We start from the raw sequence: 16,870 nt of genomic DNA, 5'->3' as shown, positions 1-16,870 counted from the left end.
ACTGACAGAAGCATAATTGGGGTTTGAGTAATTTTATGCTTCATTTTCCAGTTGTACAACCTGTCATGTACATATGACATGACAGGTTATACAATTTTGGAAATTGGGCATAAAATTCCTTAAATTGCATGACTACCTCAATGTCTGCCAGCAGCCTTAAGGAGCTTGACATGTTCAACTTAAGGTGCAATGAAGCCAACCAAAAGTATTCCTGTGGAATATTTTTGTGGCTAGTTTTTGTTTTGTCATGCCATTAATTACCTGAACATAGGCAGAATTATTTATTCACTGGTAAATAGCACCATAAGTGTAACACCTTCTGGGGCTGTAGGAGTGCTAAATCAAAGAGAGCATATAACCTCCAATTGATTGATATTGTGTGGTATGCTGACATGAAGGAAAAGGCGAGTTAAATATGGGCAAATGCAGCAGAAAGAATAAAGTGCAATTTTTGTTTGTCGTCATATTTAAGAAACTATATTAAAAATGAAGCCATTCAAAAATTAACTTGCAGAAAATTTTAATAGTTTGCCAAATATACAGCTATTAGAATTACCCTAAATATCACTTAAAATTAAATTACAAAAGTTGATATAGAGCTTATTAGACTTTTTATAAAATAAACACATTCTACATTAACAATATCCACCCCCCCCCCCAAAAAAAAAAAAATCAATAAAGGCAAAAAACAAAGTACGAGTTACAGCCAAAAATGTACAAAATAAAAGGATAGTGACATCATTTGGACATTTAAACCGAAGAAATTAGACCAGCCTAGGTACATTCATTCATCAAATATGAAAAAAACCTTAGAACTGCAGTTAAAAAAAGGGGGGGGGAGAGAGAAATCAACATTTAACAGTTGTAGGTGCGATTTCACATGCTTTCATGTATCTTCCAGTACAGTTCCCAGAGTATTAAAAAGTGCCTTTGTGCACCTCAGTTACGTTTATATTCAGATACAATACAAGTCATATTTCGAAATATTAACTCATTACAATTATCAACTTGAACAGATTTATACAAATTAAGAATGTATTTGCCCCTGGTTACCACCCCCTAGCATAATCTCCTTTCTACAACACTTCCCAACAGGAATATTCAAGGCCCATTTCTATGAAATAATTACAGGAGAAATAGTTCTTGAATCTTATTTTCCCTATAATTAAAAAAAATCAATTATTTCAGCTCAGTTTCAGAAGTGCTGCAAACATTTGCCATTTGGAAGTTTTTTTGTTCACTGTTTTTTCTGTTAGCAACAGCACGTGCAGTACACAAAGCCTATGAAGCTGTAATGGAATGTATTTCCCAAGAAACACGTTACTACAAAACACTGTGATTCTATGGCTAACAAAGAGCAGTAACATACCATAGGCCTCAAGGCCTTTGGGCATTAGGTGTAGTAATTACTTACATTGCAAGATACAGTAAATGTCCCACTTGTTGCACACTATGAACCTTCATTGTTCTTGCTATATTAGTGTAATAAGCTGAAGCCCAAAATGTAATATAAATTACATTAAAACAACTTTCTTTCATGGAACATGGTCTGAGACATTCTCCTTAAAATGTGCATAAATCTACCTTCAGAAAAATCTAAAAACCGGTTCCCAACCAGATATTTCAAAATCATAATCTCAATTCATTTCTTGATGGTGACAAATGTAAACACACACTTCCCACTATTATTTAAAGCATTTTTGGCAATGTTCTTCAGTATCTGCACCTTACTTACATAGATGAGACATCAATTTATTACAGAGAGATTCCTCATCAAGTTATTCCACTGTGATGCATTAGGTGCATATCTTAGGTGTGTTAGGTATGTGAGGTCGCTAATGGTACCAAAGCAGGAGGTGAAGGCACTCAAAAGGAAAGGTTATTGCAAATAAGTGTAAACAAATAAGCAAACTTTTTTTTTTTTTTTTTAAATGGTAGTTGTGGACTTGCTTATATAGGAGGCTCTTAAACTAAACTGGTCAGTCATAAAAAAAATCCCACTAAACTTAGTTTCTACAAAAGAAAATGACATGCACGCATGGACACATTTAGTGGTGCTACCCTTTCTTCCTCTCTTCAACTTCATATTACTTCAACTGACAAAAAATAAATACATTTTGATGATGTGAAACAGCTTTGATTGCGAACAAATACTTATATTCTGGCACAGTCCCTTCTTTTTTTTCTTTTTTTCCCTTTTTCTTTGTTGTTATAATGAGCTAAAGGTCAGCTTTCGAATACTTTATAATCCACAACACCCTCTGCAGTCAAGTAAGAACTCTCTGTATACAAGGAAAGCATGTTTGAAGATATACATTACATATTGACATTACTAGAAAAAGTAATGTGCATTAGTTCATGCCCTCTAGCTATTAGTTCTGTTTATCCTGATTAATTAAAAAAAAAAAAGTTGTGTGTTCATAATCTACTAAACAGTTTAAGTATGTATGGAATTGTAGTGTTACATGGAAGCAAAAATACAAGTCTAACCATTCACTAAAGAAGCAAACAGTTTGAAAATGCAAGCCCCATAATTAAACATCATATACACAGGACATTTCACTCATTTTAGCTTGTAAAACATCTTGGCTAAAATGCCATGATAATTTCCAGTTTCATTTGAATCTACGCAGCAAGTTCCACCTGTATCAAAAATACCAAGAATATAAATGCCTTGTTACAAAACTCTTATTAGGTAAGCTTGTACGCAGTTCCCCCAGTTTACCAATGAGAAAAAGTCTTTAGAATGACTATCTATACAAAGGCTATTTTAAAAACAGTACTTTCATTACTTTACTCTTTTGACTACTTATTATTGTATAAAACAAATGCTTATTGCTTAAATCAAAAACAGTCAAATTTAAAATCACACAATTTTGAGCAGGTAATATTCCAATCAGGAGGCAGGTACTGTTGGTTTTGTTTAGCAGAAATCACTATAGGGTTTCATTACTATTTAAGTAAAGACATCTGTGTAGCTTAATCTGTTGTCTATACTGTTCATAAAGGAATGCAGAGAGATCATTTAAATGAGAATTAAACCTAAAAAGAGAATCAGTACCACAACATGGCCCTAGCATATCAGTGTCTCCCTTCTTTTCTATCTAGTTTTTGTAATCAGTTTACCAAAGTCAAGATATTGAAATCAGTCACAATTACATTTCCAAATACAATTTATAAATGTTGATTTGACTTGTACAAGATACCAATAATCTAAAATGCGCAACCCCCCAAATTTCTGCATGAAATACATTTGTAGGTTTATACTATGCGAAGACACTTCTGCAAGCTTTTAGTTACACCTACTAGTATTTTTTATCTGAGGTTCTTCCAAGTTAGTTTTAAGTAAGAAAAATACATCTGCAATAATTACTGCTGAAAAAAAGATAGTTACTTGATTATTTTATTCAAAATAAACTGACAATTTAACAATATTCCAAGTGCATTACAAACACTGCCATAATCAACACAGCATATTTAACACTAGAAAAGCATTCAAACACTGAAGACATATCTTACAGTACAGATAGGAGAATGCGCTTATATTGCTGACTGGGAGAACACAGATCATTTTTCCCAATAATTGGCTTCTCTGAGTCCCGTGTCTGATTTTCCTGGCATGAATGGATTAATACCCAGGAGAGATGAATTAGAACTGAGACGTAAGAATTCAAATATAGCTGCAGAGGTGGTTTCCCTTCTTTTTTTTTCCTGAATTTATAAAAGAAGATGCCACTAAGAGGCTAAACTAATTAGCATTAATTACTAGAGGAACAGAACAAAATCAGGACAGAAAACATGAGAACACTATAGCAAACAACATACAAGTTTTCCAGGATAGAACTTAATTTAGTTCACAGGGAGTTAGGAATACATCAGTGAGTTTCAATTTCATGTCTGCAATGAAAATATCACCAAAAGTTGAAATATTATCCTTTAGCCTTCCCCTAAACATAACATTTCCACCAAAGCAACTGTTTCTAAGCATTTGTCCTATTTCGAACTTTGAACATATCTTGCTTTGTAAACTGCTTATATGTTGACACTTTACTACCAAATATTAACTTACAATTTTAAACAATTTAGTCTGACCTATTATATTTTTGCTTCCAATTAGATAAGTATCTTTAACGTATTTTTTTTGGAAAAGACAGTTCTCTCTTTCCAAAATACAAGACCTAATTTCAATCAACAAAATTTGCAGATACATTTATACGAACAAATGCACAGTGCAAGACATCATAAAAAACAGCAAAGACACAATGCCACAGTAAATCCACATTTAGATATGGTAATAAATATGGAATTCCAACCAATTTGGGTGTTTTACACCTTTGACATAAGGTATTAAAACGTCCGACAGTACTTGCCACATTTTAAGCACCTCTTGGCATGGTATCTTATATTGCTTAGCAACATATATAGCATGAAAAGAGGCACACCAACTATAAGTGAGACATTTCGTTACAATGCCAGCATATGAATATTTTAATTTTGCCTGTATACAAATACAGGTCTGATGCCATATTACATAATTTACTTCTGTCAGTAACAAACAGATCAATTTTAGCCTTGGTGTAAATGGAAAAAAAATACCATGGAAGTAAAGGAAGGTGTTCCTGGTTCCAAGCTGAATTCTCTCTTTCACTTCTAAACACTCCTGTTCCTGCCTGGAGCTTACTCAGTTTCCATCTGGGGCAACTCTGCAGTGGAACTCTGGACACTTGCTAAAAAAAGACCACCACACATGTGCGCGCACCAGGCCCAGCGTCTCATAAAATAACCATAGGAAATCACAATATGAATAGGAAATCACAATATGAAGTGTTCCCTTTAAATCTGCCTTTTAAATTTTTCATTCTTGTTAAATTTTGCTTAAGTTATTGTTAAAAGAAAGGAGCACTCCAATCCTCCATTTACTCAGTGTCAGATATTCCTTCCAGAAAATAATTTCTAGCATGTTTCAGAAGACATACTTCTGAACAGGCTTCAGAGTTTTATATTAGAAACAAGATGGAGTTTTTAGATTTTTCTTTTTAAAACAGAGTAGATACGATTTCCCAGTCTAGTCATAAAACTAAAACCTTTGTTTTATGATTCTAGTCCAGCATTTCAACAACTCCGACATGAATTACACTGTAGCCTATGAATGTACATTAAAGCCGATCCATGAAAAAGCAGAAGCCTCGACCAGTTTTTAGGAATACAGCAATATTGTGCCATTTCATAGAGAAGCACCTCTTGATATGCTGGTTGCCAAGTCAGAACACAGAATCTAAACAGGAATTTCTCTCAAAATAGGGTTATCCAGTTTTCAAAATGCAGTAAACATACAAGGACAACACTGAAAACATCAGCTCGTCCTTTCTTGTTTTTCAGTTAATCTAAACCCGTTAATTCAAATATGGCTCAGTGTCAAGATAAAAGTGGATAGAAATAATCTAAAAGATAAAGCAGTAATGGAGAGCCAACTCAAGCCTTAATTTTTAGATAACAATTTGCCTTTGATTCGGCCCATCTGTATGTTTCAGTATATTAATTCAATTATCCACCACCTCTGCTTACCTTTCCTAAGTATCTTTATCTTTCAAAACTAACTACCAATTAATTTTCCTGAGTAAGATTATAAAAAGTTAAACCCTTCTACCAAAAGTACAAAGACAAATAAAATATAGAACATTACAAACCCAATTATACAGCATACAAGTGCAGAAATCCTTCATGTAGTTGCTCTTCATTAGCATTGGCCCCAATAAAAACCATAACAAAGAATTTAGTTATCTAAAATATTTTGAAGTACAGTAATTAAATTCTTCAGACCATAAATGTAGCCATCATCCTTTGTGTTGCTAGGGAACACGTGAGCAAAATCTATCATTCGGATGTCTACATCTGCACTTTCCTTTATCTCTGCAGACATATGGCAGAAAACCTTTTCCAGTTGGGGTAGAACGTTTCCATTTAGATGTTCCTGGGAAATGCAAGTGTTTTTCCATACACTGTCTTGCTCCAGATTTTCAACTTTTAGTGAGATCTGACTGTGATGCCGCTTTGAGTATGCATTTTTGTGAAGTGCATAAATTTTAGAGAAGCTTTTACCAACAGAGGCCTCTATTTTTCCATTCTCCGTAGCATTTATTACATTAATATTATTATTAAATTCCAGTATGTCTCCATCTGGTAACAGCCCCTTAGGCATAACTCTCTTTTCTACCAATGTGCCACCACTCAACCTTGTGTTTGTCAGCTGACATGAACCTTCATAAACAAACAGCAAGGAACTTGCATAAAAGTTGAGCTGCTCCTGGCTCTCAAACCACTCCAAGATTTTTTCAATCTTTTGAATACTGGCAGCAATAGCATCTTTTCTCAAACTGGATCCATTATGAAAAAACCTGGACACTCCTGCAAAAATAAAAAAGGTTTTAGGATAATTGAAAATTACAGCGCATTTAAATCACTTTTGAAGAGCACTATTCAAAAAAAATTTTTCTTTAGTCCTCCTGCATTACTAAGATTCAAAAACACCATTCAAATGGCATATTCTTTTTGATGCACATTTAAAATTTTTAAAAATTAGAACCACGCTATGCAAAAACAGTTAGCACGTCACTTGCTTTGTGGAGGTGGAGAGATAAAATTTCATGGTAATTAGTAAACAGAAGAACAGAGCACTAAGAATGGACTAATTATCTACAAAGTGATATTACAGACACCATTAAGGTTTCCACTTCCCCTCCCCGCCACCTGCCATGTCACTCTATCAAAGTGCCTCAATCATGTTGGAGAACCAACACTTCAGGGATGAGCAGGTACATTCAGGCAGCTGTTGGTTTTTTTTAAGACTGATCAGGTAGACATGTTAATATCAGATGTAGCAGATTTTATGCAAAATGGACAGGTGTTGATTATTGTACACTGGTACAAAACAAAAAACAGACATACAGTACAGTGTACTGACTTAATGAAGATTAGAACAGGCTGGTTTTAAAAGAAATGTCTTATTCTAAGATGTACCAGCACCACAGTGCCTGTCTGACACTGTCAGGGTTATTTTAGTAATTTTGAGTTAAATTTTATGCAACAAAAGCAACGAGGTAAGGGAGGGCTTCAAATGCTATGGCACCCTAGTTGTGAATAACTGATCTACTGAAGTGATTATCTGTCAAAGGTAAAATGCCCATCACAAAGTGTCCTCCAGGGCAAATGCTTGCTTGGGACTGCCCTGCCTCATCTGGTCTCAGAAGGCATTTATACACATACTTTTTTGTCCCGTGATATGCTGGAGATCCACCGCCTCAATTGAGTCTGCTCCACACACAAGCTGAGGAACACTGCACTGCACTGCGTGCAGTTGTATAAGTGGTGAAATGTGCATCAGCAGGCAAAAAACGGCAGCGGTGTGCTTTTGAACTAAAGCACCTCCGATGCTTTTTAGTTCAAAAGCATGCTGCAGCTATTTTCTCAGCACTGATGCACATTTCACTGCTTATACAACTGTAAGCACTGCAGCACTGGGCACTTTTCAAAGCACCCAGCACTGCAGTACCTGCATGTATAAAAATCGCCATAGAGTCAGTCCACATTTGTGAGAGCCCGGCAGGACAAATTATGCTGAGGGGAAACCAGCATGGGTTTGTGGCGGGCAGATCGTGCCTGACCAACCTAGTCTCTTTCTATGACCAGGTTACGAAACGCCTGGACACAGGAGGAGGGGTGGATGTCGTATACCTGGACTTCAGGAAGGCCTTCGATACGGTATCCCACCCCATACTGGTGAACAAATTAAGAGGCTGTGATGTGGATGACTGCACAGTCCGGTGGGTGGCGAATTGGCTAGAGGGTCGCACCCAAAGAGTCGTGGTAGATGGGTCGGTCTCAGCCTGGAAGGGTGTGGGCAGTGGGGTCCCGCAGGGTTCGGTCCTTGGACCGATACTCTTTAATGTCTTAATCAGCGACTTGGACGTGGGAGTGAAATGTACTCTGTCCAAGTTTGCAGATGACACAAAGCTATGGGGAGAAGTGGACACGCCGGAGGGCAGGGAACAGCTGCAGGCAGACCTGGATAGGCTGGACAAGTGGGCAGAAAACAACAGGATGCAGTTCAACAAGGAGAAATGCAAAGTGCTGCACCTAGGGAGGAAAAATGTCCAGCACACCTACAGCCTAGGGAATGACCTGCTGGGTGGCACGGAGGTGGAAAGGGATCTTGGAGACCTAGTGGACTCCAAGTTGAACATGAGCCGGCAGTGTGACTAAGCCATCAGAAAAGCCAATGGCACTTTATCGTGCATCAGCAGATGCATGACAAATAGGACCAGGGAGGTGATACTTCCCCTCTATAGGGCGTTGGTCAGACCGCAGTTGGAGTACTGCGTGCAATTCTGGGCGCCACACTTCAAGAAGGATGCGGATAACCTGGAGAGGGTACAGCGAAGGGCAACTCGTATGGTCAAGGGCCTGCAGACCAAGCCCTACGAGGAGAGACTAGAGAAACTGGACCTTTTCAGCCTCCGCAAGAGAAGGTTGAGAGTCGACCTTGTGGCTGCCTATAAGTTCATCACGGGGGCACAGAAGGGAATTGGTGAGGATTTATTCACCAAGGCGCCCCCGGGGGTTACAAGAAACAATGGCCACAAGCTAGCAGGGAGCAGATTTAGACTGGACATTAGGAAGAACTTCTTCACAGTTCGAGTGGCCAAGGTCTGGAACGGGCTCCCAAGGGAGGTGGTGCTCTCCCCTACCCTGGGGGTCTTCAAGAGGAGGTTAGACGAGTATCTAGCTGGGGTCATTTAGACCCAGCACTCTTTCCTGCTTATGCAGGGGGTCGGACTTGATGATCTATTGAGGTTCCTTCCAACCCTAACATCTATGAATCTATGAAGCTAGCCCAGGTCTGGCTTCTAGAGCAAGGGGGCAAGCCCAGGGTCTTTCCCACTCTGAGAAGCTGAAATTTTGGTCTCTCAACTTCCCTAGTTCTCTGCTGCCCTGACTCAAGGAGCAAGCATCCAGTTCTCTTTTTGAGAGAGAGGCTGTTGGGGAGGAACTGAAAGGAATCCAAAGTTGCAAGCAACTCAGCAGATAGTCTCTTCAATAAATGCATTTATTGGGCAAAGGCAACCAAGCCAGAGTATAATGTAATTACCACCTCACAGTATAATGTGAGGTGGTATTTAAAAAACTCTTGTAATATTATTCTACTGCATCATGATAGTGTAACCTTTGCATATAACGTTTCACTTACAGTCTACCACAACTGCCTCCTATTAGTAGTCTAGGAGTCAACGGCTTGCCAGAGCTAGTCAGGTCAATAACAACTCAGGTGAATTCACACTGAGTAGTTCAAATTCCATAAGAGATTGCTGTAGATGCAGCACCCAATACACAAAGACGTAGAGAAGCTGTTTAACTTGAAAATATGAAGAACATGATATTTATCGAGTACTGAAAACAGCAGGAGAGAGAGAGCAGGTACATGTGGAAGATGCACTTATATATTCAGCAACAGCCAAATTCACTTACCATCTTTTATAGTTTCTTTTGTTAAGCTTCGCCCATAGTGCTGATTTTGAGTCTCATAACTGTCAGTGCAGACATGGTAAACCTACAAGAAACAGTAAGGGAACCATGTATTGTAAGTGTTTTATTTTATTCAGGACAACTAAAGTTGTTTCCCTTCCTTATGTCAAGTTCCTTCAAAATAAGAAGGTTTTTTACTTTTGTTTTTCAAAACCTAGATGGAGGTTGCTGTTTCTTTTTAAATCTGTGCAACATTAACTGGTCAATGAAACAGTATACAGTATTCAACAGATGCAGTACACCGCTTTGCACGCACGCATGCACACTCTCTCTCTCTCTCTCTCTCTCTCCAATTAATTTGTTTTAATTCCCAAAATGGTCACATCATTCCAAAATGAGTAGATGAAAAATTAAGATCAGCTGTTCCACAAGAATTACCAGGTGTGTTTTTGCTAGAAAAACACTAAATTTTGCTAATATATTGCAAGGTCATTATAAAAAGATAGCACATTCCTACTGAACACAACCCCTTTATTCTACTATGTCCCATATTTCAGATGTAAACCCTGCAATAATTCAAATCAGAAAAACAGAGTCACTACACATCTACCCTCCAAAATGAGTCAGAAACAAGCGATAACTATTTGACGGCAATGACTTATACCGTTTCCATAGTTCTGAGATAGCCAGTCCCATCAATGGATATATTAGCATTCTGATGCAGAGCACTACAGGCACAAACAGTTTTTTAATCTTCCTTTGTAGTAACAGTAATACTGTAAGACTAGCCAGATTACAAATGAATTCATCTACAACTCCTACAAGATATTACTTTGTCTGTTCCAGGTGCATATAACATGTATGAAGTTAAGAATTGAGTCTCCAAAGTTTAAGCAAAAGGGTGCAACTGAACTCTCTCCACATTCAAAAGGAATGATCTTATGGAGCATTTCGAGAAAACCCTGATTTGGCGCAAATATTTTTCCTTTACTGAAAAGCAACAGAGGTGAAAGCCAAGCTTTGATATGAAAGCTATATTATATTCACTACTCGTCTCTGCCGGGTGATGGTTACCTAGTCCTAATCAGCAGGAGTACAAATTATAGCTTCCCTGCAAGGCAAAAAGAATGTGATTGGGCAGGAAGGAGAGATCTTTTTCTAATCAAATCTCCTCCCCACAGCTGCTGTTCACTGACTGCAAATATTCCAACTCGTGTCCCAGGACCTCAAGACCCACCAATGAGCCGTGATAGAGATCACCTTCAAATCGAGGGATTGCTAACAATGTCCTAGGAGTAGATAAATTCAACAACCTTGCTGATATCAGCTAGGAGATGATTTCTTCTTGATCTCAAGGAATCAAGACTTGTGGCCAAGGTGATATCTTTTATTAGACCAACTATTTGCAAAAATGTCTTTATTGGTAAGCCTTTGGGCACACAAACCCTTCACCAAGCACAGGAGATTGCAAAGATTGTAAAAGTTCCCCTAGGTAGAAATGAAAATTCATATTTCACAAGAGAGCTGAAGGTATGGTAAAGTGTGGTAAAGTCTCATGAACATTAGTAATATCATTTCTACAACAGTCAGCAAAGAAATCCACATGATATAAAGTTTCAAAGGAAAAGCATTCATGTATGAACTTAACATGAACTCAACTCAGTTCCAGGAGGGTCAATGTGCTGCAAAATTAATTAATTGATTTCTAATAGTCTTTTATCCATAGTATTTGGGTTCATTAGTTCATTTTACATACTTCAAGTAAAAAAGTTTCACTTTCAAAAGGAAATATGGATCCAATATTTTCCTTTTAAGAAAATTTAACACTGATGAAAAAACACAGGCTGAAACCATGCCCACTTCAGATACAAAGTTTCAGACCAATTTAGATAGATCAATTATAACATTTCTTGTAACTCAATAATGACTTTCAGAGCAAGAAAGCAAAATACCCAAAGGGTTCAAAATGCTAATCTATGGTCTCTCCCTGACTACAGAAAAAAACAGATATTGTTTTAAAAACAATAGCTTGGTCCAACAGACCATCCCATAATGGATAAATATTTACACCAGACAAATCTGTTGAGCCTGTCAAAAAGTGTTTTAGTCCCAGCAATGCAGGTTAAAGGATTACTTATTTCTTAGAAATACTTTTAATCATTAAAATAGTTTTGTATATAAATATATAAAATTGCACCAAGAGAAATGCAACTTTCTGTTTACCTCTGATGTCTTACAGCTAGAATTTTAAGAACATCAATACATTATCTATTCACAAAACTGAAATAGCTGAACCAAAGTATGATAAAAATCTGCTTTATGACAAATGAAAAATATTTAAACACATTCTCATCGGTGCAAATTAACATACCCCCTTTCACTAGCTCAATATATGGCTCACCACAGCTAACTACTTCTCCCAATAAGAGTTCTACCAAGCCCTTTTTATTTTCATTCTATGGAGAAGGGACAGAAGGTAGGAATTTGAAAAACTCCAAGAACAATGGGTTTTTTTTCCTCTCACTCCGGCACCATTTTTCCATAGCAATGGCTGATATAATTATTGTAGACTGAAATTAAGTACAAATCTACTGCTGAGTCAATTTCAACAGAGAAAGGATGTAATTTGTTATGTGGTTTACCAAAATAGTCCTGGTTCATCTGGGCTTTGGATTTTGAAGATATCTTTAATGTTTAAGCATATAATTAAGTGGACACGTGGTCTGAAAATACAACTTTAGTTTGTTCCTTCAGTAAGGAATCTTTTTAGTAACAATTTGTAGACTCGGAAGTGATTTAAACTAGTTCAATGAAAAAAGCAGAATACAAATGAGGATTTACCAAAACCCCCAGACACACAACAAGCAAACAGAGGTATTTCAAGATCAGTCATCAAAATATAAAGCTATAAAGCAACACAGCTTTCAAGACCAATTATGACAAACGTGTTCCACTACCTTTCAAGAAGTGGCAATATAGTGAGCAACCCCCTTGCCTCACCCAATATTATTTGTATTATAGCAGCATGCAGAAAACCCAGTCAATGAATATGGTACTATTATGCTAGCTATTGTATAGAACTAACATTCCCTGTCCTTTAGGAATACAAGATGAGCACAGCATTTTAAATGGTATTTAACTATTAAAACTTCCCAGAAGAGGTAGAAATTATCCAACCCTTGGCATCTCTGAAGGTATCTCTCCCTAAAGGATACCATCAAATTCAACAGCAGTTTATGGGACCTGAAAAATAGTTTATGTTAAATTCTGTGGCCTGTTCAGCAAGAGGTCAAACTAGATACGGGATAATAGGGTCAGACCTTAAAAGCCTATGAATTTAATGGCCTAAGTATAAGTTTGGAAATGACTGAGGAACAGAACAAACAAATAGCATAAGGGAGAGAGAAAATAAGGTAACAAAAATAAACAGGGTAGTAGAAGACATTTTTTGGTTTACCACTTGCCTCAATCATCTTGGCTTTAGCATTCAGCAAAGTTTGAGTTTTGCAAACAGAAGGCAAGGTTCATGAGTATTTAAAGTAGTAAGTGGTAGTAATTTTCAACACATCTGATGTCTTGCTAGAGCAGCAATTCTCAACCAGGGTGCTGCATCACCCTAAGGTACCTTAAAATCCTCTCAAGGATCCACACAATGTTAGTGTTGTTAGAGCGCAAACATGATTCAGAAAACAAATGCAGCGACCCCAAACAGGAATCCATAGTGTTAGAAATATTCTGACCTGTTGTGATCCGAGTTCTTTTCAACAGAAAAACTGTTCTATTATTATTCTTCCACAGTCACAGGAGTGAGAACTAAGAGCTGGCGTTTTCCTCACGTTTAAAAAGGTTGAGAACCATTATGCTATTCCACATTATATGCCATGAAATCTATCATCATCATCTGAGAGAACTTTCGTCAATGAAGGAGAGGGTTTTAGCTAACGTCAGTTAACTTCACTGACAAAGATATATGGGTTTTAGGTTGAAGTACAGTTTTTCATATCTCTAATTTCCAGCTTTATACTTAATGTGAAGTGTCCAAGTTAGAGTTATGAATATAGTATTATTATATGCTTCTGTTAGTAAGGAATACATAGTTGAAGATTTTTTTTTCTGGCTTATGCTTAAAGGATACAATTTTGGCCAAAAATGTTTCCTAAATACACTTTTATGCATGAAAAGTTCATGCAAGAGAAATAAGGTTATGGATCGTAAAATCAATGGCTTTATATATTTAGATATTTGAGAAAAATCTTTCATGTTTTATACACATGCTGCCCAATTATTTGCTGCAAAAACTATAAGTTTACATCTAACTTGAGTATTTCAGTTCTCTTTACTTTTATACTATTAATGTTTCAGTCATTTCCCCTTTTAAATACAAAAAAGAAAAATCACAACTACAACAATGCATGATTTTTAAAATGTTTACTGAACTGACTTCACATTCTAAATGGTGTTATTCACATACAAATGTTCATGTTTTAATATTTACCCGCATGTCTATTCACTAAAATAAAATGCATCTACGTTTAGTACATTGAGGACATGAGAAATATGCCTTCAGAACAAGAGGTTTACTTAAAAGAGCGCTCAAGCGCCGGGCGGGGGGGGGATGATTGTTGGGCTTTTTGTTTTTTTGGACAAATTTTATTAGAGAGACTTGGTCTCAGACACATCCACCAATTTATAAAAAATCATGTGCCAACCAGGAATAATAATAAGTAAATATGCCTGTATTTTTGCTGTTCTTGGCACTAATACAAATATTTCTGGGTTTGTTTGGGTTTTTTTTTAAGAGGGAATAACAGCTTCTACTTTTACCCTTATCAGTTCCTCTCATCTGCTGTTTTTTTCTCAGTTATAAAGAAGTAGAAGTACCAGTACCACATGGCTATTCAGGTTTCCCAAAGACCACAGATAAGTGTTCTCACATTGTGGTCTGCAGAGCTTCTGCTGTACAACATGCTCTAAGGGAGTAATTCTCTCCAGCACTCTTTCTACAGACCACTAATGGAAATGTTCTGTCATAGACAACCTCCCTTCCACACCTCACAATATCATACTCTCAACTTTTCATTTGAAAAATATGGCTTAAGAACCTATCTGTGATGACATACACGTCTTACAAAATCCATCATCAATTGAGTAGGCTATACACAAGAGAAAGTAACTTTCTACATAGGAAGTACTTCAAACTGCAATTTTTGTTCAAGAAGCATAACATACAGACAGTGTATCAGGTGTTACAGACACTGTGCCATCCTAACTACAGTTACTAAGATCATTGTGGCTAAGTGGAATTACTTTTCCATAAACACATCAAAAAGGGTCTTAATTAAATCAGTCATCTGTATAAGTTACTGTAAAAATAACCCTTCCTTTCTTTCTGGTACCTAAATCCAACTATTTCCAAATACTTTTTTTTTTTTTTTTTTTAACCTACTCCCACATACTAGACAACATGAAAGCCTTCAGCATCAGTTCAGTTTTTAATGCACACTAGTCAAAGGTTTCACATTCTTTGAATTTTGTTGTTGCATAAATGCACAACCATAACCAGATAACACTGAACTGCTGGCTGTCTTGAGGTCAGACCTCAACATGAGAGCCCGTTTACAAAGCAAGGCTTTTCCTTGCCATCCTTTAAAAGAAGGCCCAAGGAGAGATGTACAAGGACAGGAAAATAAAGCAGTATTCATGTCCACTGTCTTCTTCAGCAAGTGCTGCATGTGCATGTCTCAGGTTCCCACCAGGCAGAAGGCAGGTCCTTAAGCTCAATCAAGACATCTGCATGGTATTTAGGTGCCCATAACCAGGGAGTCTGAATCTCAAATCCAAATGAAACAGATCTTATGACCATTTTAATTATACCAAAAGCCACCATCACCTGTTTCCAAGGTAACATAACACAAGTGTAACCAGTCTCATCTCTATCAATGGCTACCTTTTATCACCAGTCTCAGGAAGTGTGGGTGGATATTTTGTGCACACATTAAACTTAAAACACAGATTTAGAAGTGAATTACAAGCTATTTTTGAAAGGGGTATGTTAACATTTGCTGTACCATTCAATTAAATACACATACATACAAACAGACAAGGTTCCTTGGGTGAATCTGATATCTTTTTAGACCAACCCAAATAGTTGGAAAACAATTATTAAGCAAGCTTTCGGGTTCAAAAACCCTTCATCAGGCTAAGGAAGTTTCAGCAGTTGGTGTGTGCTCTTCCTGGATGGAACGAAAAGTAAAGAAGCCAGCGGCTGGGCTGGTATGCATACAAGACAGGCAGTCAGTGAAAATGTAGATTGAGGAGTCAATGGGTGAGAGAGAGGCTGGGGGGGGGGCAGAAGAGAGAGAAGGGGGATGCAAGTGGAGAGAGACCTGGGGAGTCAGATGTCAGGCAGGTCTGTATTTAGTCCATGATTTTTAGTATCCCGGAGGTTGATGAAATGGAGTTCATAGGCTCGTCTCTGGCAAGTGTTTTGTAAGTTTCCTTTGAGGATCAGGACAGAGATTGGAGAGAGAGTGGCTTTCTTGTGAGAAATGTGCCCCCACAGGTAACTGGGTATTTCTGTCTTTGATAGATTTCCCCAGCCTGTCTCTCACCCATTGACTCCTCAATCTACATTTTCACTGACTGCCTATCTTGTATGCATACCAGCCCAGCCACTGACTTCTTTACTTTTCATTCCATCCAGGAAGAGCACACACCAACTGCTGAAACTTAAGGGTTTTTTAACCTGAAAGCTTGCTTAATAATTATTTTCCAACTATTTGGGTTGGTCTAATAAAAGATATCAGATTCACCCAAGGAACTTTGTCTGCCTATGTCCTTAGACCAACACGGCTACAACCTACACCCATTACATACAAACATGCACACACACAACCTATTAATTTTTATTTTTGAATTTGTACACCATAATATCTGACATAGTAAAATAATGTCAGATCAAAATACCCCCTCCACCCAGTAGATTTCAGAAAAGCTTTTCCAGAAAAATGCATCCAGAATGCATAGGAACAGGAAGAAGTTAAACAAAACAGAGTTGGAACTTACTAATTAAAGTACCACAAAGAAAAAGTGAGAAACAAACAACTCTTTAGATACTATAAATATGGATAGTACATGCTTAAATTTGGTAGGCATATAATAATCCATAACTTTATACCTATTTACTGACAAAAATAATCTGATTGACAACTCTTTACAAATTGTGTCAGTTAACATACAAAATTACTGTTTAAAAAAAAAAGATCAGAGGTGATCTCTGTAATCTGTGAAATACTTTTCTACTAAAAAGGAGATCCCCAATTGCCCTCAAGGCTATAAAAGGTAGATGTAA

General features: G+C 37.1%; 1 protein-coding gene across 1 annotated transcript in view; it reads right to left on the bottom strand.

The window, feature by feature from the left end:
- Positions 1 to 503: 503 nt before the first annotated feature.
- The window catches only part of IPMK (inositol polyphosphate multikinase), a 67,152-nt gene continuing 50,785 nt past the window's right edge, over positions 504 to 16,870 (bottom strand). Inside the window, exons 5-6 of the mRNA XM_059729929.1 lie at positions 9,523 to 9,604; positions 504 to 6,405 (exon numbers count right to left, since the gene is read on the bottom strand). Coding sequence (XP_059585912.1) covers positions 5,774 to 6,405; positions 9,523 to 9,604 — 714 coding nt within the window. The 3' untranslated portion in view covers positions 504 to 5,773. The remainder of the gene's footprint in view (positions 6,406 to 9,522; positions 9,605 to 16,870) is intronic.

The sequence above is a fragment of the Alligator mississippiensis genome, chromosome 6 (genome assembly GCF_030867095.1).
Source record: "Alligator mississippiensis isolate rAllMis1 chromosome 6, rAllMis1, whole genome shotgun sequence".
Taxonomy (NCBI): Eukaryota; Metazoa; Chordata; order Crocodylia; family Alligatoridae; genus Alligator; species Alligator mississippiensis.
The sequence above is the reverse complement of the archived record's forward strand: the minus strand, read 5'-3'. Positions and strand labels throughout refer to the sequence as shown.